Consider the following 22,293-nt stretch of genomic DNA (forward strand, 5'->3'; position numbering starts at 1 on the left):
TTTAAATCTCAATTATTATTTGCAAAGAGAATAAACATTTGAAATTCGTTTTGCTCGTTAGTCGTAAGTCATAACCTTTGAGTTTGTTTTAATTCAAAGATGTTTACTAAAGAACCGGAATCAAAATGTTTATCTCGCAAAGGGAAAAGACACAAAAGTAATAATTTGAATAAATGAAGTTAAGTAAAGAAAATAAATTTTAATGAGAACTTGTTTCCAGTTCAAGAGCCAGGAGGAACAAAGCCGGATATAGTAGACCAGCTAAAACTAATTGAAGAATTTACCGCAAATCCAAAAGCTTCATTTCGCTACATGGTTTATGCAGTAGATCCCTCGTCTAAATACTTCACTCCTTACGCATTAAAGTAATTTTTGTCAAAAAATCACCGTCTATATGACATAAAAATAAACTTTGAAAACCTTGTCCTTTTAGAATTGTTCCATACAAACAAATTGACTGTCCGTACATGACTATTAGTGCAAGTGGTGTCACTCAATATAGTTGTGAAGAAATGACTTTCACATCACTCCATCGGTGGGCAAGAGAGTACAACTTTTATTTGGAACTCATGGAAGTGAGAGTCCTCATTCGTCCTCTCTAAAAGCTCTTAAAATCCTGAGTAATAAAAGCTCTCAACTTTTATATTTTTTTTTCCTCATTACAGCTAAAGACGTTTCGTTTATTTCGTTTATGGAAAAGTTTTTATATCTGGCACAAAATAATAAGACTTAAAAAATTTAATAATGCTAGAAATTTTATCACCAATAATTTATTTATTTGCAATAGAATTCTTGCTAATGCTCTATTTGATATCAGAAAAATGTATGATCATTTTTTGGATTACTCATTTATGGATACAAGTGTCATTGAGAAAATAACACTCTACTATTTCGTTGAACTACAAGTAATTTTTTTTTTTTAATAACTACACTTTAAAAAATTAGCGGAGAAAATCCGGAGTGAATCCAGAGCGGATGACTGCTTATTTATTCAATCCCTCGAAGAAAATTCAATCCGAAGGGGAGTTACTGAAAATCCCTTTCAAAGTGGAATTCACTCCTAAAAATTTTTTATTTCAATAATAAAACTTCGAATTGGAGTAAATGCAGATTAAAATTAAAATCCAGATCTCTCCGAAATCACTCAGCTAAAAATGAAAACTTCGTATTTACTCCATATGCAAAGTGATTTTTTTTAAACTCCGGAACTCCGAGTGACGGAACGAATTCGGATTTAAATGAAATCCGAAATCACTCCCAATTTTTTACAGTGTAATTAATTACAAACTAATTTTATTAATGCGTAACTATTTACTTTAAGCTCAAACAACTAGAAAACAGCATGACTGAATTAAATAAATTTAGAAATCTTATAGTAGATATAACTTATGACGCTTGTAATCGATCGCTTAATGAGGTTGGATATACAATTTTAGATTCTAATATTACAATTGCTCAAACAGCTTATGGCAAACTAGGAACAGAAGCCTCGAAAATTTACATCAACAATGAAAATTATTTAAAAATGAGTTTTATTGAACAAACTAATAAACGAGAACACTGTCAACGCCTTTCACGGTTGCTAATTAACTTGTAATCAATAATAAATAATTCATAAATATTAATTTTAATTTTTAAACTTCAGTTTCATTCACTTGATTGACTATACGGTAACAAGTTTACTTCGTAACGTGTTGGAAAATACTTATATCGATTTATTAAAAGTGCTGAGAATATACACAAACATACTTCCTCATGAAATTCAATTTTCAAACATCCAAATTAATGTCAACAGGGAAAGTGTCAATCATTTTAAATCACCTTTCAAGGTATGAGTTTTATAATATTTGTTTTTGTTTAAAAAAAAAGTTATTTAATGCTAAATATTGATCAAATTTTAATGGATATTATTGATAGAACCCGTATTGGGTTGTTGATATTGTGTTGACTGAAGAGGGCGAAATTAAAATGGACCCGTCAGATGATGTGTTTTGGTTTGTAATTGAAAGGATACAATCAATGTGGAGAGAGAGTCTTGCTAATATGAAACCTCTACTGACAGACTCACGATTTGAATCTTTCACAAAGTAAATTATTTTAAAACATGAGACGGTGATTTGTGATACGCAATTAAATTAAATTAGTTCATTTTCTAGATAATTAACGGATTAAATTGCCAGATTTAATTTTTAAGACGTGATTTATTGTTAAATTTATAAAATTAAATTTTTTAATTATTATAATAATTTACTTATTTTTAAAATAATTAAATGACAAGAGTGAAAAAATTAATAATTATTTATTTCCAAAATTTGTTCGTCAAAAAAAAAGTTATTTTTTTATTGGAAAATAAATAGAATTAATTTTTTGAATTTCTAATTTAAATTTCAGGCCAATAATTAATTTTAAAAGACAAAAAGATTATTTGAGAGGTGAACCACCATCAATTTCTGACATAATATCCAATGACACAACCATCAAAACCCTTGTTCGTGAGCTAGAAGATCTTCTGGAGCTAAACATTATAGCAGTGCGTCGTTTCTGTGAAAGATTTTCTGACGTCGAAGCGTTTTATATCGAAGACAAAAATTTCAATGAAAATATCATCCTCAGCAACACCAATTGTGACGTTTTCCGTCAGTGGTGCGAGCGTTACAAAAATGAGGAACACGTTATTTTAAACATCACCGACTTACAGCCAGTGAGAATTTTTTTTTTACAACTGAAACGTTTCAAAGAGAAAGCTCTGCTAGCTCCCGTTGAAAAAATGAAGCTCCTGGAAAAAATAATTCCCGAGTAAATCAGATAATCAATAATTGCTTTACCGCAGAAATTAATTAATTAATTAAATTGTTTGTTAAATAGAATAGGGAAGAGTAAAGTGAAAATTCTTGGAAGTGAAGCTTTCGAAGCCTTAAGTTTTTTAGATAACGAACCTTCAACAACTGAAGACTTTGTTGAGTACATTAGTTTTGTCGATCACGCACAGCAAAAAGTTGATGACATGGAAACGGAAATGAATTATATAAAAGATTTGTATGACATTATTGAAGACTTTGATATTCCTGTTTCTATTGAAGACACACTACAGTACACGGTTTGAATATTTTAAATAAAAAAGTCTCTAAAAATAAATCGATAGAAATAAAAGACTGAAAATAATTGCTTTGAATTAGGGGCTGAGTATGCAATTAACGAGTTTGCGATTATCAATCGATAATCGTCTAGAGGAACGTGAAAAATTGGTCAGACAGTTTAATGAAAAAGTGGAGAATGATATCCAAGGATTAATAAATGATATTTCAAATATAAATGACGAAGCAACGGTAAGAATAAGTAAACGGAAATTGATGTAAGATTTTATTTGGTTTGTTTTTATTGAGCAGAAATCCTGGTTGCTGAGAGCTAAAAGTGACGCAAATATTTGTCTGAAAACCTTGGAAAAGTTGACAAAAAGATTGGAAGATTGTGCGGAAATGGCTGAAAAATATAAAATGTACCAACGGCAGTTCAAACTCGAGATAACGCGACTTGATATTTTGGATCAGGTGACAAATCGATTACGCTTACGAACGCTACTATGGCAGACTAATATCACGTGGTCAGAAGCTCTGGAAAATTGGTACTGCTCAGATTTCAACACTCTCGATGTCGACGAAATGAATAATATGATAATGCGTTACACGAAAAATGTTACTCAGTTAGAAAAAGGTCTAGAGGAAAATGATATTCTGCCGCGGATTAAGAGTCAAGTCAAATTATTTTGCGAAAAATTGCCGACCATCAGCTATCTGAAGAATCATAATTTAAAAAAACGTCATTGGTTGAAGATAGAGTCTCTGATGAATCGTAAATTGCAACAGGATGAAACATTGACGTTGAAGTTAATCGAGGAGTTGGGTGTTTTTGATCACGAGAAGGAATTGATGGAAATTGCTGGTGCTGCGAGCGCCGAGGCGACACTGGAAAATATGTTGGAAAAAATTCAGGACACATGGAAGCACTTGGAGTTCATTGTTCTCGGACACAAAGAATCAAGCGACGTATTTGTATTGGGAAGTCTTGAGGAAGTTCAAGCTGCACTAGACGAAAGTAATATCGCTGTTCAAACTATTGCAGCTTCTCGTCACGTTGCTCCTATTAAGGCGCGACTTGATGAGTGGATTAAACAACTTGAACTTTTTTCAATGACTCTGGTATTGTTCTATTTGATAAAACATTAATTTTTTTATTTTTTCGCATTAAAAATACTGTACTTTAATGGATTTAATTTTGTATCAGGAATCTTGGCAATATTGTCAGCAACAGTGGCTATATCTTGAGGCAATATTCTCGGCTCCGGATATTCAACGGCAACTTCCGGTAGAAGCTAAACTATTTATTCAGGTCGACAAATCCTGGAAAGACATAATGAGAAGAGTTGCTAAAGTATTGTATATTTTATGATCTATCAGTACAAGAAGTATGAAAATGAATTATTAAATAAGATAAAAAAATAAATTTGTAGATGCCTTTAGCGATGGTGTTTGCTACTCAACCGGGACTTTTTGAACAACTTGAAGATAACAATAGAAGTTTAGATGAAATTACTAAATGTCTCGAGGCGTATCTTGATACAAAGCGTATCGCTTTTCCTCGTTTTTTCTTTTTATCGAATGATGAACTTCTGGAAATTCTTGCTCAAGTAAATAAACGTTTAATATATACAAATAAAAGTGAAATGAATCTGTTGCGGACGTAAATTTTTTTATCTTCATGATCAACAGATGTCAGAAGGATGTGAAACAGGTGAAAACTTTAAAGGGAATTTAAATTTAAATTATTGCTCATAAAATTCATGTCTGCAACTGAATTTCATTTCAGTATAAAATCAATTTGTTTTGATAGTATTTATTTTATTACTTAAATAACTTTAGACACGGAATCCTCACGCGGTTCAAAGACATCTCCAGAAATGTTTCGACGCAATTTATCGCCTGGAATTCGCCTCTGCGGCGCCGGAAAAAAATTCTAAAGCTAAAAAAACTTGTCCTATTTTAACCACCGATATATTAGCCATGATTTCACCTGAGGGGGAGAAAGTGAGTCTCGGAAAAGGTCTAAAAGCACGGGGAAGCGTCGAAGATTGGCTCGGAAAAGTCGAGGAGTCGATGTTTACGTCATTACGTAGAAAAATGAAATTTGCCATTGCCGATTTAGAGAAACGTAAACGACGTGATTTTATTTATTCCCACCCGTCCCAGATAGTGTTAACTGTTTCCCAAATTAACTGGACCCGCAATGTTCACCTTATTCTCGAAGTTGTCGAAGACATTAACAAATCCATTAAATCTTTTGAACAGAAATGTCATTCAGTACTTATTTTCAGATAATTATTATTTAATCCCCTCGAAAACAAAAGTGATCATAACTAATTTGATGTTTTTCTCACCTCAGGATTTGAATGAATTAGCGAGTATGGTAAGAAGTGAACTGCCAACGTTGATAAGAGATATTATAATCAATCTCATTACAATTGATGTCCATGCGAGAGATATTGTAACTTCATTAATAGAAAATAATGTAACCTCCAGGTTAAATATTTTATTTTAATTTTAATTATAAATTTCCCACACGGAAAAGATATATCCGAGAATATATGCCGACAAAAAAGCATACATACGACAATACTAAAGATATGAGCTGGATATATACTATTTTGCCGGGATATATATATTTTTTCGTGCGGGTTATTTTAACCGTTTCGCAAACTTTCTAACTTTCAATTTTCTTACTACGAAAAGCAATTTGATTGCTTCATACTACGAAAGTAGAAAATTTTTCTCTCACCAGTTTACTACTCAGTAAAAATAAACTAATCACAAAGTTGCTATTGTTAGTAGTTGGAGTGAAGTAGGATCTTAAGAGTCAGAAGTTCATTGTCGAAATAACCGAACTCCGATAGACTGGAACGTTTGCGGGACGTTAAAGTCTCAAGTATAAAATTTATTAGCTCAATTAATATTTTAAATTAATTTGATTAAATGAAAACAGCTCTAACTTTGAATGGAATAAAAATTTACGGTATTACTGGGATCAAGAATTGGATAATTGCGTTACGCGGATGAGCAGCGCTGAATATTTATACGGTTATGAGTACCTGGGTGCACAGAAAAGACTCGTCATCACTCCTTTGACAGACAAATGTTATTTATGTCTCATGGGTGCACTCCAACTAAATCTAGGCAACCTGAATTATTTACATTCATTATTATTGAACAAAAAAATATAGTAACAAGCCTATTCATTTATTCAGTGAAAAGTGTATAATAAATTTTTAATTAGGTGGAGCTCCAGCTGGACCTGCAGGAACTGGTAAAACTGAAACGACTAAAGACTTGGCAAAAGCTTTAGCAATTCAGTGTGTCGTTTTCAATTGTTCCGAGGGCCTGGACTACAGGGTAAGCTACTTAAATTATAATTATATGCACGCAATAATTTTTTTTTACATTTAGATGATGGGAAGATTTTTTTCCGGTCTTGCAACTTCTGGGGCCTGGTGTTGCTTCGATGAATTCAATCGCATTGACATTGAAGTCTTGTCAGTGATTGCGCAACAATTAATTACAATAAGAAATGCAAAAGTTGCTCGCGCTAATGAGTAAATAAAATTTTATCAGATTAATTACATGAGAAATTAATGAATAAATTTAATTTACTTGAATTGGATGACTAGATTTTTATTCGAAGGCCGTAATATTAAATTAGTTATGTCATGCGCCACTTTTATTACCATGAATCCTGGGTATGCAGGACGTACTGAACTGCCAGATAATCTTAAATCATTATTCCGCCCGATTGCAATGATGGTTCCTGATTACAGTAATAAATAAAATAAAAAAAAAATTCTGATTATTATAATGGCTTTAAAATAAATAATATTGCAGAACTTATTGCCGAAGTAATTTTGTATTCAGAAGGATTTGAGTCTTCTAAACAACTGTCCAAAAAAATGACCCTCATGTACACACTATGCAGTGAACAATTGTCACAACAAGATCATTATGACTTTGGAATGAGGTAAGTGTTTTTTTTTTTTTTTTTTTTTTTTTTATTACTTTTCAATACTTATTTTTTTATTTCATTGGTACTTTCAGAGCAGTTAAATCTGTTCTAGTAATGGCCGGAAGTCTCAAACGAGAAAACCCAGATAAAAGTGAAGAACTAGTTTTAATAAAAGCTTTACGCGATAGTAATTTACCAAAATTTTTGGCTGATGACGCACAATTATTTCTTGCAATACTCGCAGATCTTTTTCCAAGTACTGAGATACCGCAGGACCACTACGGAATATTTCGGGATACTATTGTTGATGTAATTAAAAATATTTACACATTTTTATATCCACATCCAAATGTATATCATACATTTTTTTTTTTATTTTTTTCGACAACAGCTTTGTGACAAAGAAATATTTATTCAAATAACAAAATGTTGTTATGAAATTCATTTTGTAGAAACCACACACCGTCTTTAGACAGAACAAAAAAACTAATCAACTTTTCCTGTATGAAATTTGACGTCTAGATACAACATAAAGTGAAACCTATTAATTTAATTCTGTAATCTTTAGCTTGTACCGAAACCTTTTAACAACATCCTGAAACTTCAAAGTGACTTTACTATAGCGCTTTCCTTGCCATACTTTCATCAATTCAGTTCCCTATGAACTAAATTTGATGCAGACCTTCGGATAATAATTTATATGACCCACTATTTTAAATAGGTTACCGTAACTAATAGTATGATTTTACAGACAAGTTATTGTGCCTCTTAGCTTACGAATTTAATTTGTTCTGTCAATAATTTTACATATACTATTATAACCGATATTATTTGTTCCGATAATCAATGCATTTGCAACTCATTGAAAAGTTCCTCATGGTTGTGATAAAAAATTTTGATGTCTACTATTTAACACAACTAATCGATCCATTATCGTATCAACAAAATTTATTCTCTTACGACAACGAAATCATTGTTTATGATAACAAAACTCTTCTCTACTATAACTTTCAAAATTTAGATAATGAATGCCGGTGATTTACAACCAGAAACATCTTCAGTCATCAAAACAATTCAACTACATGAGACGATACGTGTAAGACACGGGGTAATGTTAGTTGGACCAACCGGTGCTGGAAAAACAACAATTCTTAAAGTAAAGTATATATATAATTAATAATTATATATGTTACATTAATAAACAATAAAAATAATTTTTATTCAAGACACTGAGAGCCACATATACAAGTCTTGCTGATAAACAAATACCAGGACCATTAAATAAACGAGTTAATATGTACACAATTAATCCCAAAGCAATAACTATGAGTGAATTATACGGCGAAGTGGATATTTACTCAAACGAATGGCATGACGGTCTCCTCGGTGCAATAATTCGCAAAGCGTGTTCATCGGAAACAGACGATCATCAGTGGATTGTCTGCGATGGCCCCGTAGACGCTTTATGGATTGAAAACATGAATACTGTTCTCGACGACAACAAAATGCTCTGTCTCGCTAATTCTGAGCGTATTAAATTTACACCTTTCGTACGTATGATCTTTGAAGTGATGGATTTGTGTCAAGCATCCCCGGCTACAGTCAGTCGCTGTGGAATGGTGTACGTTGATCCTTTGGAGCTCGGTTGGATGCCTTATGTCAAGACTTGGTTAATTAAACTGAAGAGTATGTTTAAGGAATCACTTGCTAGTGTGATAGTGGATGTTATTTACAAACTGTTTGATCAATATGTTGATGATGGGTTGACTTTTTTTAAAAAAAATTGCGACTGTGCTATTGCTCAAGTCAGTAGAATTCTTTAGTGTTTGAGTTTTAATTATGATTACTTTTATTTTTTTTTTTTTTTTTTTTTTTTTAACTTTTTTTGTTTAATTAATTCAGGTCGATATAAGTAAAGTGAATACGGTATGCACTCTATTGGAAAGTATTCTCCTCGAACCAGACAGCGTGAATAAAATTGTTGATAAATCACGACTAACGACATTTGTCACTCAGTCTTTCGCATTCTCATATATCTGGGGTATCGGAGGGAATGTTATTGATTCTTCACGCGAAGCTTTCGAGCTTTTTGTGACCCACCAACTGGAACAAAATTCAAGCGCAAGGTATTCATGTATAAATAAAACTAAGCACTAAATTTTCTTCTTCAAATAAATTACCAAGAAAAAAAAAAGTGTAATATTAAATTTTTTTACAGACTCCCTGTGGCCGGAGATCTCTGGAATCTTTTTATGAATACACATAAACAGCGGATGGATTTATGGTTAAAAATAATGCCCGCATTCGATTATAATCCTGACACACCGTTTTTTGATATTCTTGTGCCAACTATCGACACCGTGCGATTTGGATTCATAATTAAAAAAATTATAAATGCTAATAAATCTGTGTTCATTACCGGCGCTACTGGTTAGGAATAAACAGCGATAATTAAATGAAAATAATCAATAGTAAAAAAAAAAAAAAATGAAACTTTATTTTTAGGTGTCGGAAAATCAGTAATAATGAAAGGTGTACTAAATAATCTGCGGGAATCTGAATTATGGTCACCAGTAACACTAAATTTATCTGGTCAGACAACAAGTAAGCAAACGCAAGACATTTTCGAGCTTAAATTGGAAAAAAAGAAGCGTTTTTTACTCGGCGCACCGGTTGGAAAACGTGTGTGCGTATTTGTAGACGATGTTAACATGCCACGGCTGGATACTTATGGATCACAACCGCCTATTGAACTTCTCCGACAAGTCTTAGACTTCAGAGGCTTCTACGATCGAAAAAAACTTATTTGGAAGTCGATCGAAGACGTAGTATTGACGGCAGCTTGTGCGCCTCCTGGAGGCGGGAGAAATCCTCTTAGCAAGCGGTTTATCCGTCACTTTGCCATGCTTATGATCCCCATACCTGCTGAGGCTTCTTTGCAAACAATTTTCCGGTAAAAAAAAGAACATCCTTAAATTTTCATAAACTACTAAAAATGAAAATCTGAAAAACGGTTGACCCTGTGGGCTAACTTCAAAACTTCCCACTTTTTTTGAAACCATTATTAGAAAGCTTCCTAGGATCTGAAAATGTTAAAATCTGATGACAACTCGAATTTCAAAAATCGGACCGAAATTATTAACTTCTCTTTTTTTGAAAATTTTAAATTTTCATATTGAGGAATTAAAAAAAAAAAACTAATAATTGTTTTAAATTGTTTAGAGCAATTGTGAGAGGATTTTTGAACCACAAATCGTTTCCCCAATCTGTTGTGGATATCGGCGATAAAATAGTTAATGCAACAGTTGAAATATACGATCGTATTGCCACAGATTTACTGCCGACTCCCGGAAGAAGCCATTATATTTTTAATCTTCGGGATTTGTCGAAATGTGTACAAGGAATCATGCAGTCAGACCCCATGTCCACTCGCGACGCCAGACAAATGACGAGACTCTTTTATCACGAATGCCTACGGATTTTTCACGATCGTCTGGTTGATAATATCGACAAAAGTTACTTTTGTAGATTGCTCACTCAAACATGCTCGAGTTTCTTTGCCGAACAAGTTATTCCTCTGTCCGACGATATTATTGATTCACCGCCGGCACTTTTCTTTGGGGACTTTATGAAATTCGGTACTCCCAGAGCTTTGAGAATTTACGAGGAAGTTACTGATGTTGAAAAAATAAAATCTGTCCTTCAGGTTTATTTCATATTAAATATTATACTGGAACTATTTATTTTAAAAAAGTCCATTGATTAATTAAATGCAAAGGTACTTAATATAAAGAAGGTATTGATTTTAAAATATCTTAGGATTATCTAGATGATTATTGTCTCGCAACGAAGAAAGACTTGAAGCTTATATTTTTTTTACACGCCATCGAGCATTTGTTCAGAGTAGCAAGAATCTTAAGATCAGAACGAGGTCATGGATTACTTGTAGGTGTAGGTGGCATGGGTAAACAGAGTTTAACTAAATTAGCATCTCATCTCAATGGATATCCGTAAGTTTATTACATGAAGTTTGATTATATAATTAATTACATGTTTCACGTGACAATTTATGTCAACGATTATGATTATCAATAAGCTATTCCATAAGAGATATTCAAATATATCATAAGTACGTGAGACGAAAAATTTCCTCTAATTTGAAATTCAAAAATCTCGTCTCGAATGCTCAAAATCCATAATCAATTAAAATACTTAAATCCTGTCTCTGCTTTTTAAAAATATAATTGATAATTACCATTAAAATTATAGTAATTTAAGATTATAAATTTTTAATCTTCTGTTCAATAAATTTTATAACTTCTTTTTATTAAAGATGTTGGCAAATTGAAATAAGTCGTGGATATGATATAAATTCTTGGCATACAGATCTACGTAATTTTTATTTTAAACCCGGAGCTTTTGCTGAAGATGCGACATTCCTTTTTACAGATACTCAGATTGTTACGGAAGAATTTATCGAAGATATTAACAACACATTAAACTCTGGTGATTATCAAACTTCACTTTAATTAATAATAATTATAATAATGTAATTTAAATTTAAAATTATTAGGTGAAGTACCAAATTTATTTGAATCTGAGGAACTAGAAAAAATAATAATTGCCACGAGACCAGCAGCTAAAGAAGCTGGAATACCTGAAGAAAATCGTGATGAAATATACAATCTGTTTGTTAGTCGAGTGAGGAATCATCTTCACGTCGTGCTTTGCATGAGTCCAGCTGGTGATGCATTTCGGTAAGTCTCGGCTATGAATTATGTATACATATATATACAGAGAGAGAAATTGTGGTATGGAAATCGATGAATAGTGTTCTAAATATTATATCCAAGACGTCGATGTCGCATGTTCCCGTCGCTGGTCAATTGCTGCACAATCGATTGGTTTACCAAGTGGCCTGACGAAGCCCTTCTCTCGGTTGCTAAAATTTCAATCATGCCGAACATTACTCAAGATATGCAGCTAGCTTCTTCTTTAGCTTCTATTTGTGTATTAATGCATCAAGTATTAAATATTTTATTTATCTAGTTATTTATAATTATTTATTTTTTTTTTTAATAATTTAATTTGAAATTTTAAAAATAGACAACTGATAAAATGACTGAGAGATATTTTATTGAAATGCGACGTCGATATTATACAACACCGAGTAGTTATCTTGAATTATTGACGTTATATTCAATGACATTGAAACGTAAGAGGGATGAAATAATGTCATTAAAAATAAAAATTGAAAATGGATTAAATGTAAATTATTTATTTACTTTTTTTAAATTGTTTACGTGAAAATTCATTGATTTTTTTATTTATACGGGTAGAAATTAAATGAAACAAGAGCTATAGTAGCTGTAATGAAGAACGAAATAATATTACTGACACCAGAATTGAAAACAAGCCGCGAAGAAGTAGAGAAACTCATGAAAGTCGTGACAAAACAACAAACTGAGTGTGATAAAGTTCGAAACGTCGTTGCTGCTGATGAGGCTGTTGCCAAAGTATCGTAAAACTTTTTTATTCATTTAACAACTAAATAAATGTAAAAGTGTATAATAATGTTTTAAGAAAATTTTTAATGAAAAACAGATTAGAAAATTTAATTATGATTATTTAGAAATAAATGAATATTTTTTTCATAATTAGAAAAAAGCCGATGAAATGGCAATTTTAGAAATCGAGGCGCGCAAGGACTTGGAAGCCGCGATACCAGCATTGGAGGAAGCACAAAAAGCTCTTCAGTCTCTTAATAAAAGTGACATTAACGAAATTAAAGTTTTTAATAAGCCACCTCATCTTGTGCGTTACGTTATGGAGGCAGTTTGCTTGCTTCTTGGTGAAAAGTATGTCGTAATTATTAATTAATAATTCATCCTTAGCTATTAATTATCTTGAAGCAAAAATAAAAAATTAATTTTCTAAATTACCTCAAGAACCGATTGGCCGACAGCGAAATTAATACTCTCAGATGTACGTTTTCTCGATCGTTTAATAAATTTTCCAAAGGATGATATCGATGATAAATTATTGAAAAAATTACAAAGTTATTTAAATAATCCAGAGTTTGTTCCTAATACTGTCGCTAAACAAAGTAAGGTCTGCAAGTCAATTTGCATTTGGGTACGAGCGATTGACGGTTATGCCAAAGTATTTCGTGTTGTCGAACCAAAACGTATCAAGTAATAAATTAACTAATTAATTTTAAAAATGAAACTGAGTTTGAGATAATTTTAAATAAAATATTTAGATTGAAAGAAGCGCAAGAAGAGTTACAGGCAATTAAAGAACTAGTTACGCAGAAGCAAAAACAATTAAGTGCAGTAGTTAAGAAAATAGAAGGACTAGAGAAACAATACAACAAAGCAGTTAAACACCTGGATCATTTAGAGTCGACGATAACGTTGAATGAATCGCGATTAAATAGATCCGGCCGCTTAATCGCGGCTTTATCTGATGGGCAAGAATTATGGCAAGACATGACACGTGGATTTGATGCTAAAATAAACAATCTCATGGGCGATTGTCTTGTCATTGCTGGTGCGTTGGCTTATTTCGGCGCATTCACTCAGTTTTATAGACAAGAATTGCTTCGTGTTTGGTTGAAAGCTATAGAAAATGAGGGAATTGATATTACGAGTAATTTTAATCTTGTTGCAAGTTTAATTAGTCCGTATAAAATATGCACGTGGAATATTTTTGGACTACCGAAAGACAATGTGAGCACTGAAAATGCTTTGCTGGTAACTCAAACACGTCGATGGCCTCTACTGATTGATCCACAAGAACAGGTGAATTTAAATTAAATATTGATACTGTGACGTGACATTTATTATATATGTTGTGTGGTTTTGTTCTCAAGGGCTATCGCTGGATACGGAATATGGAATTGGAGAATGATATAAAGATAAGTGAAATGAATAATCCGAATTTGATGAGAATTATTGAGAATTGTATCAGACTTGGATTACCGGTTATGATTTATAATGTACAAGAAACTCTTGATCCTAGTTTAGAACCCATTTTACTTCAGCAAATATTTATGCAGGTATCTTTTTTTTTTTTTTTATTTTTTACTTTTGTCTTTCAAAGTTAAGCAAAAATTGCTTACTTTTAAAGTAATGGAAAAATACTTCTTTTCACGTATTTGTATAGAATTTTTTTTCAATATAAAAATCTTCACATATAATATACATCAGATTTTATTTTACAACAAAAAAGAAAGATTTTACTACCACGTGTCTAAATCTCTATTTTCTAATCTTTCGATATACTTTTATTGGAGCGAATAACTTTATATACATTTTTTTTTTTAAATCGAAAAGAAAAGTTTTATGAGAAACTTTGGGTCATATATTTTTTTTCTTATTCTGATAAAAAATAAAATAACAGATAAAATACACCGAAAATATTTATAAAAAAAATATTAAAATATTTAATGAAATTTACTATCAAGATAAGATTTAAAAATTATTTTTTTACAAAACCGGAAGCTTCTAATTATTTAAGTTTAGGTGAAACATAAACCGGAACTAAATAATGGGATCAATTTTAAATTTAAATTACGGAATAAAATCAAAACTAATTTATAGATTGATGAGTTACTGGTTAAATTTATATTTGTTGAAATATATATGAAAATATTTCAGATTACAGTAATTTCGACATTTTGAAATGCCAATTTTTCTTATTTAAATTTATGACTTTTTTTTTTTTTTTAAGGAAGGGCGAATGATAATAAGAATAAATAATACTGACATTGAGTATGAAAAAGGTTTTAAGTTATATATAACAACAAAACTTTCAAATCCGCATTATTTGCCAGAAGTTTGTATTAAAGTAACACTTGTTAACTTTACGGTAACACCATCTGGTCTTGAAGATCAATTACTTGCGTAAGAATTAATAACTTGGGTGTTTTAGAATTTTTATAAGAAATTTAAATAAATAGTTGATGTAGTTTATAAAATAATATAAGTGAGTAGTATATGATATTTAAATTTATCTTATTCAGCGAAGTTGTAAAACTAGAGAGGCCGGATTTAGAGAAGCAACGCGAAGAATTAGTTGAAAAGATAAGTCACGACGGTATACAGTTGGAAAAAATAGAAGAAAAAATTCTGTCGATGTTATCCGGCACGCAAGGCAATATTTTGGACAATGAAGAATTAGTCGAGAGCTTGAATAATAGCAAAGAGACATCAGCTATTATAACAAGTCGGCTTGTTGAGTCTGAAAAAACAGAAGCTAAGATAATAATAGCACGTGACAAGTATCGTTCAGTAGCGACGCAAGGATTTATTTTATTTTTTGTCATTGCTAGTCTCGCTGAAATAGATCCTATGTATCAATACTCGCTTAAATATTTCAAGCATGTAATTAAATTAATAACCAAATACTTTCTTAATTAATTGCTTCATACCCCGGTAAAAAAAATCCGATTGACTTTAATTGGAATAAATTTAAAATAGCATCAGAAATTTCTAATTAAATTTCATCAAATTTCAATTGAATTTTTTAACCAGCATGTATAAAAAAAAAAAAAAACTAGTTTTGAAAATTTTCTGTATGAAAAATTTCCAAATTAAAAAAAATATAAGACTAGAAATTAACGTCGATTTATTACTTTTGGAATTTTTTTTTTTCAATTTTCCTGATACTAAAAAAATTCAAGAAAACGTTTGCAAAAAGTAATCAGTTTTAGTTTTTAATCTTCCAAAATGCCGATTTGTTTCAAATTTATATTTAATTCAAATTTATATCAAATTTCTCGCAAAGAAAATTTTCAAACTTCATTTTTTTGTATAAAGGGAATTATTAATTAGCATTAAATATTTAGGTATTTAACCATGCAATTGAAACAAGTGAAAAAAATCAAGACATCAATAAAAGTCTGTCTATTCTTCATGATAGAATAACTTTAGCAATTTATTTAAATATTTCACGAGGACTTTTTGAAAGGCACAAAATAATTCTAGCTCTTATGATTGACGTAGCAATGCGAATTAATGATAAAACAATTGCTCAAACACAGTGGAATTTTATTTTACGTGGCCCAGGATCAATTGAAGTGGTAAAATAATTATTATAAATTTTTAAAATGAATATTCAATATCATTAATTTTTTAAATTATCTCAGAATAAAAAGCCCGAGCAGTTGACTGACTTGGCATGGAAATCAATAAATTATCTTGATAAAAACTTTACAGTATTCAATGGAATACTTGCCGATGCATTTAAAAAAATAACATTAACACTCGGAAACGTTGAAGAAGTATTTGAATATATTTTGAATATAAAATTTATAAATGAAAAATTGCAGGGGACTTTGATTATATTTATATTTTTACTGAATATTTTTTATATTTATTTGAATACAGGAAATTAACGTAGACCGAAAAAATATTATAAAAGCAACGAAAGATTGGAATACCTTGCTAAGCGACATTGAGAAACTGATGCTGGTGAAATCCTTAAAAGAAGAGAAGCTATTAATTTTACTAACATCCCTAGTAAATAAAGACCTCGGCCAAAAATTTATTGAATCGTCTATTGTAACATTACCCGACACGTAAATATTTTTTTTCATTAATAACTTAGAATTTACACACACGTGTAAAAAAGATATACAAGTAAATCGAAAGCATACACGCGATGAGTAAACTTTATTTATAAATCTTTTGATTAATTAAATAAATTTAGTATATTAACAAATTTAATGCACATTAAATTAATAGAAGAGGCCAAGTTATTGTTTTATCCATTAAATCACCTTGAATGAATTTAGTCTTTTATTTTTATATAGGTATCAAGATACTTCATACAATACTCCTCTAATATTTATACTGAGCACGGGCTGCGATCCGTTCGGATCATTTATTAAGTTTGCCGCGGAAATGGGATTTATTGATAAGTACAGTTCAATATCGTTGGGTCAGGGACAAGGACCAATCGCTGAAAGACTTATAAAAGACGGGTGTACAAAAGGACACTGGATTTTTTTACAAAATTGTCACTTGGCGAGGTCGTGGATGCCAACGCTCGAAAGATTAGTCACTGAAATAACAGAAGGCAGCGTTAAAGTCCACGGAGACTTTCGACTTTTTTTAAGTTCCATGCCCAGCGCAGCTTTTCCTATTTCTATACTTGAGAACGCCGTTAAAATTACCAATGAACCGCCCAAAGGCTTGAAAGCTAATATTAAACGAATGCTTTTTGATATGAATCAAGAGTTTTTTGAACAGAATGGTCTTTATTATTTACGATTATTTATTTTTTTTTTGTTCGAGTTGAATTATGTTTAAGGATAAAAAATTAATTGTAGATGACAAGTGGCGTGTTATGATATTTGGAATATGTTTTTTTCATTCAATTATTCAAGAGAGAAAAAAATACGGACCGTTAGGTTGGAATATTTTATATGAATTCACGGATAACGACCGCGAATGTTGTCTATCGAATTTAAAAATATTTTCCGAGGATGAATTAATTCCTTGGAATGCATTGATTTATACTACTGGTTTGCTAATAAAATTATAAATAGAAAAATTTACATTTTTGTTAAAATATTCATTGAATTCATTTTAATATTTTTTATTCTATTTGTTTTAGGTGAAATTACGTACGGAGGAAGAATTACAGATAACTGGGATTTGCGATGTTTAAAAACTATTCTAGAAAATTTTTTCTCGCCCAAGATATTTGAAAAAAGTAAACTAAAAAAATTTAATTAAATAAAATTGTTATTTTTTTTTTTTTAATTAAAATTTCATACTCTCAATTAATTAATTATAATAAAGATTATATTTATTCACCGTCTGGAATTTACTATTGCCCGAGATTAAAATCTTTGGAAGAATATATAAATTTTATTGAAACGTTTCCTCTAATTGACGAGCCGGAAATTTTCGGTATGCATGAAAACGCAAACATAACTTACCAGGTATATATTTAATATACATTTATATAATTTGTAACTAACTTACCTAATAAATAATTGATAATTCATGTAAATTATTTCAGTTAAATGAATCACAGTTAGTTATAAACACAATAGCTCAAATTCAACCGACGATTGATGTGAACACTGAAAGTAACTCAAACTCCGAAATAGTTTACGATACTGCGCAAATAATTATGAACTGTATCGAACTTGAAATAGATTTGGATAAATGCAACCAAATCCACTACAAAGTAATTATAAATTAATATACAATTTTATTTAAATAAAATAACTGTAACGAAAAAACTGAAAACGGTTGACCTTGCAGGCCAACCCCAAAACTTCCCGCTGTTTTCGAGCTTAGAGCTTGAAATAGTATATTATACGACTAGAGAGGAAAGTAGAACATTCCAAAACGTCGAGATCTGATAAAAGATCTATTTTCAAAAATCGGACTGAAGCTAATAACTTCCCTTTTTTAAAAAATTTTAAATTTTCACAGCGGGAAGTTAAAAATGATAATAAATCATAACTATTCAATTAATTAATTTATCATTAGTTAATTAATATTTTAGAGGGATTTAGCTGGAAGACTTCCTTCATTAACTACAGTCTTATTGCATGAAGTCGACAGATACAATAAATTATTAACAAATATTCATGCATCAATGGAAAATTTACAACGAGCTATAAAAGGATTCGTTGTTATGTCCGAGGAATTGGAAAATATTTTCAATTCGTTACTAAATAATCAAGTAAAAATTTAATAATTAAAATTACTTAATTAAATAAATAATTAAATTTGATAATTTTTGAAGGTTCCTAAAGTGTGGCATGATCTCAACATTTATCCGTCACTTAAATCTCTGGGTAGTTGGATAAGAGATCTTGAACTTCGGACAGATTTTATAAAAGTAAATATCCAATAAATAAATTCCTAAACTTCAGTATTTTATTAAATTAAAATTAATTATCTTCTTTACAATTATATTTAAATTTTTATATCAGAGCTGGCTAATAAATCAGCAACCGGTTTCTTACTGGATATCAGGGCTTTCATTTCCTCAAGGATTCATTACTGCGGTATTGCAAACTCATGCAAGGAAATATAATATTCCAATAGATCATCTTAAGCTTGATTACAGTATAACTAAAGTATTTTTATATCAAGATGATATACAAACTGCCCATTCAATTAATCAAGACGTATGTTTCATAAAAAGTTAATACCTAATTAATAAATGAATAAATAAATAAATACATAATTTATTTTAAGGATAATTTGTTCTATAAAAATTTATCGATACCAAACGATGGAGTTTTAATTCACGGTTTGTATTTTGATGCAGCCAAGTGGGATATTAATTCAATGCTTCTCGCTGATGCTTCACTAGGTAAATTATTAATTGTTCTGCATTAATTATTCAATAGAACAATCAATTACTTATAATAAACAGGTGAAATGAATCCACCACTACCAGTAATGCATGTGATACCCGTACTAACTCATCCGGAAAATGATCCTCGATATGTATGTCCACTTTACAAAACTGCTATTCGTGCTGGAGTTTTATCAACTACTGGACACAGTACTAATTTTGTAACTCCTATTTTATTACCATCGTCTCAGAAAAATTCTTATTGGATTCTCAAGGGCACTGCACTTTTGATACAAATCACTGATTAATTCATTTTTTTATTTAAAAAAAAAAAAAAAAAAAAAAAAAAAACTTTATTTACTCTTATTACTTTTCAATGAACACATTTTTTAAATTATTAATTACCATCATCAGCTTCCTATCCATATATTCTTTAAATTAGCAGGTACAAGTGCATATTTAAATAAATTTAAAATTTATTGAAACTTGAATAATTGTTCCTCTTTGTAATAAACATTACTCGCATAATAATAATCATTTTCATCTATTTTCCACATCATCAACATATAAATTGTCATTATAGATGACAGTAGAAACCGATCGATGCTACAAAACAAAATAATTTATAATTTAATTTTAAAAATTTATCAAGTTATCGATATTCCTATCAAAAAAATCCATGTGGAATTGTATGGGAACCCATATATCGACGTTCTAATTAGCAAAGTGTCTAACTGATTATTTTTCGTAGGTGATTCTGTGCAATTTTCAGATACTAATAGTCAGCGAAAAAATCAATTGAGTAACCTTGACAAAAATACTATCCATATACTAGATATAGAATTGGTTTTTAGATGAAAAAAAATTTTTAACCTTTTTTTTTTCGCATAAATAGAGGATTTACTGAAATGAAATTAGACCATTTGCTAATTAGATCGTCGATATAGGAAACCATATAGGAAACTGAGTACCTGAATTCCCATGTAGAAAACCCACATAGAAAATTGTGGATACCTAGATTCCCATATTGGGGATGGGAAATTCATATTGGAATCTAGGTTTCTCTGGATTTGGATGTCTATTTTCTATGTATACGCGAATATGAATAATAGAACAGATTAATATTCTATTGGCAGGATATTTTTTAACAAAAAGTTGATTAATTGATGCTCTTTAGATCAGTACTTGTAAGAAGTTACTGGTTTATCGACTATCTCCAGAAGTATTACATCTTTAGAAAAATTTTAAATAATTTTAATAAAACACTAAACTAGGAAGTGTACAAAAATATTGAACTTCAGGAAAGTTTATGAAAACACATACGGTTGTTACGGTATTTCTATCTATAAACGTGACGCTTTTTGTTAATTTTTCAATTCCTAATCTCTGCAATCCCATGTGGATTTATCATGGTGTGGATTCCCATAGGAACCCATGTGAGAATCTATATCGGGATCTATGCTGAATTTTTTATAAGAAACCATATGGGAATCCGTTCGAAAACGCGGTGGAGAAACTCACATAAGAATCTAGGCTGGATTCCCATGTTCCCATATGGATTTTTTTGATAGGGACAGTATATTGTGTGGCAAGGGAAGAAACGGATAGCGGCCCTCGCTGTTGGCTCAAGGTGTCACCCTCACCCTCGTATGAAATTATGTTTTATCATGTGCCACATTTTTTATAATTACCTGCTATGAAACTTCCGTTCTATATATCCGTAGCCAGTCTAAATAAGAGCGATAGCGCATGTACAAATTCAAATGTCAAAACTAGGCAAAAAACCAAATGAATTTTATTCGTTGAAACGCGTTGGATAGTTAACTTATTTTGACCAACTAAGCAGACATCGAAACTGGTTTCAATGCAGGTAATTTGAAAAATTAATAAATCCAAGCACTTACGTCATATATGGATGAATCCAAAAGATGATCATAAAACCAACGAAACTAGGATGTCTCATATGATCCAAATATCTTTGGTACTCTTTGGACTTTACAGCCAACCCACCAGGTTGATTAATTAATTTGCAGTAAATTTGTTTTAATCCCAACAACTCGGTAACATCCAACACGCAACACCCACTGAATATTACAGACCATCCAAATAAATGTAAAGCAGAAAATAAAATCCACATGTAATTATTCGAAGCCGTATCAACTTCCCACAAAGCGATCCAAGGCACAGGTTCCCAGTTTCTTATCAAATAATCCAGACACAATGAACTCAGTGCATTGTAAATACTTCTTTCGTATTCTGGTATAAATAATTTTTTATAAAGACTTTTGACAAATTTACTGGCCATCACAGAATGCTGGATCATGAATACAAACAACAGATAAAGATTTATCAAGAGTTTCCTGATGATTGTCATGAGCAACTCATCTTCTACAAGCAAAAATAAATTTTAAAAAAAGTTTACTAACCACATAAATAAATAAATAATCACCTGTAGTTTGAATAGCCTCGTGATTTTCATTATGACCGGAAGTAAAATATATTAAATAATAAATAACATAAAATGTATAAAAAAAACTGGAGATTCCTATCAGCAAACTGACTAAATTTTTCACCATCTCAAACTCTTAATTATTATTTAAACAATTTAACTCAACCAATTAATTATTCCCGTAACCAATCACTGATAAACTTTTAATGATTACCAACTTAATTAAATAGTTAATAATTTATTTAAATTTATGACATATAAGAATAATTTGTATGATAAAGAAGTAAAAACAATCTGTCATTTTTAAATTTGCACCAGGTATTTTTTAAAAAATACAAAAGATGGCGCCACACTCATTTTTTTTTTTTTTTTTTTTTTTTTACCAAAAAATAAATCAATTTACTTATTTTTATTTTATCTTTGTATTAAATAATTAATTTATTTAAAATATGAACTAATATACTCCA

At 30.5% G+C, this 22,293-nt stretch overlaps 2 protein-coding genes across 4 annotated transcripts; one reads left to right on the forward strand and one right to left on the reverse strand.

The window, feature by feature from the left end:
* Positions 1 to 99: 99 nt before the first annotated feature.
* LOC103580182 (dynein axonemal heavy chain 6) lies at positions 100 to 19,685 on the forward strand. Its single transcript, XM_053740884.1, has 52 exons — positions 100 to 157; positions 221 to 365; positions 434 to 575; positions 666 to 905; positions 1,322 to 1,578; positions 1,646 to 1,829; positions 1,918 to 2,087; positions 2,392 to 2,796; positions 2,866 to 3,097; positions 3,177 to 3,326; positions 3,387 to 4,196; positions 4,282 to 4,428; positions 4,508 to 4,684; positions 4,917 to 5,354; positions 5,437 to 5,573; positions 6,034 to 6,224; positions 6,325 to 6,440; positions 6,495 to 6,640; positions 6,716 to 6,861; positions 6,927 to 7,059; positions 7,137 to 7,353; positions 8,066 to 8,200; positions 8,271 to 8,849; positions 8,947 to 9,170; positions 9,263 to 9,474; positions 9,550 to 9,997; positions 10,267 to 10,750; positions 10,864 to 11,054; positions 11,378 to 11,550; positions 11,618 to 11,801; positions 11,898 to 12,069; positions 12,151 to 12,312; positions 12,384 to 12,560; positions 12,706 to 12,902; positions 12,993 to 13,238; positions 13,307 to 13,847; positions 13,919 to 14,104; positions 14,779 to 14,951; positions 15,071 to 15,431; positions 15,896 to 16,129; positions 16,196 to 16,330; positions 16,437 to 16,627; positions 16,862 to 17,304; positions 17,381 to 17,575; positions 17,668 to 17,766; positions 17,856 to 17,998; positions 18,079 to 18,249; positions 18,574 to 18,753; positions 18,817 to 18,912; positions 19,007 to 19,204; positions 19,275 to 19,392; positions 19,456 to 19,685. Exons 1-52 carry the CDS (start codon positions 100 to 102, stop codon positions 19,683 to 19,685), a joined length of 11,919 nt encoding a protein of 3,972 aa, XP_053596859.1.
* LOC103580147 (nurim homolog) lies at positions 19,603 to 22,128 on the reverse strand. 3 transcript variants are annotated; one of them, XR_549579.3, is made up of 4 exons: positions 21,827 to 22,128; positions 21,282 to 21,765; positions 19,783 to 19,983; positions 19,603 to 19,677 (listed from the first exon to the last, which is right to left on the reverse strand). XR_549579.3 is itself a non-coding variant. In XM_008561808.3 (3 exons), exons 1-3 carry the CDS (start codon positions 21,951 to 21,953, stop codon positions 19,854 to 19,856), a joined length of 741 nt encoding a protein of 246 aa, XP_008560030.1. In that variant the 5' UTR covers positions 21,954 to 22,128; the 3' UTR covers positions 19,755 to 19,853. The 3 variants fall into 3 exon arrangements, 1 of the variants encoding a protein (XP_008560030.1); XR_549580.3 differs by having other exon boundaries at positions 19,614 to 19,661; XM_008561808.3 differs by lacking the exon at positions 19,603 to 19,677 and having other exon boundaries at positions 19,755 to 19,983.
* Positions 22,129 to 22,293: the final 165 nt, after the last annotated feature.

This window comes from Microplitis demolitor, chromosome 1, assembly GCF_026212275.2.
Source record: "Microplitis demolitor isolate Queensland-Clemson2020A chromosome 1, iyMicDemo2.1a, whole genome shotgun sequence".
NCBI classification, from domain to species: Eukaryota; Metazoa; Arthropoda; class Insecta; order Hymenoptera; family Braconidae; genus Microplitis; species Microplitis demolitor.

What these genes read in the sequence shown, in the direction of transcription:
- LOC103580182 (XM_053740884.1), top strand. Translation starts at nt 100, where the DNA reads ATGTTTACTAAAGAACCGGAATCAAAATGTTTATCTCGCAAAGGGAAA. An exon ending in TTCGGGATACTATTGTTGAT is followed by an intron (nt 7,354 to 8,065) that starts GTAATTAAAAAT and finishes TTCAAAATTTAG; the next exon opens with ATAATGAATGCCGGTGATTT. An exon ending in GCGACTGTGCTATTGCTCAA is followed by an intron (nt 8,850 to 8,946) that starts GTCAGTAGAATT and finishes TAATTAATTCAG; the next exon opens with GTCGATATAAGTAAAGTGAA.
- LOC103580147 (XM_008561808.3), bottom strand. Translation starts at nt 21,953, where the DNA reads ATGGTGAAAAATTTAGTCAGTTTGCTGATAGGAATCTCCAGTTTTTTT. An exon ending in CGAGGCTATTCAAACTACAG is followed by an intron (nt 21,766 to 21,826) that starts GTGATTATTTAT and finishes TTTTGCTTGTAG; the next exon opens with AAGATGAGTTGCTCATGACA. An exon ending in TGGATTCATCCATATATGAC is followed by an intron (nt 19,984 to 21,281) that starts GTAAGTGCTTGG and finishes TTTGTTTTGTAG; the next exon opens with CATCGATCGGTTTCTACTGT.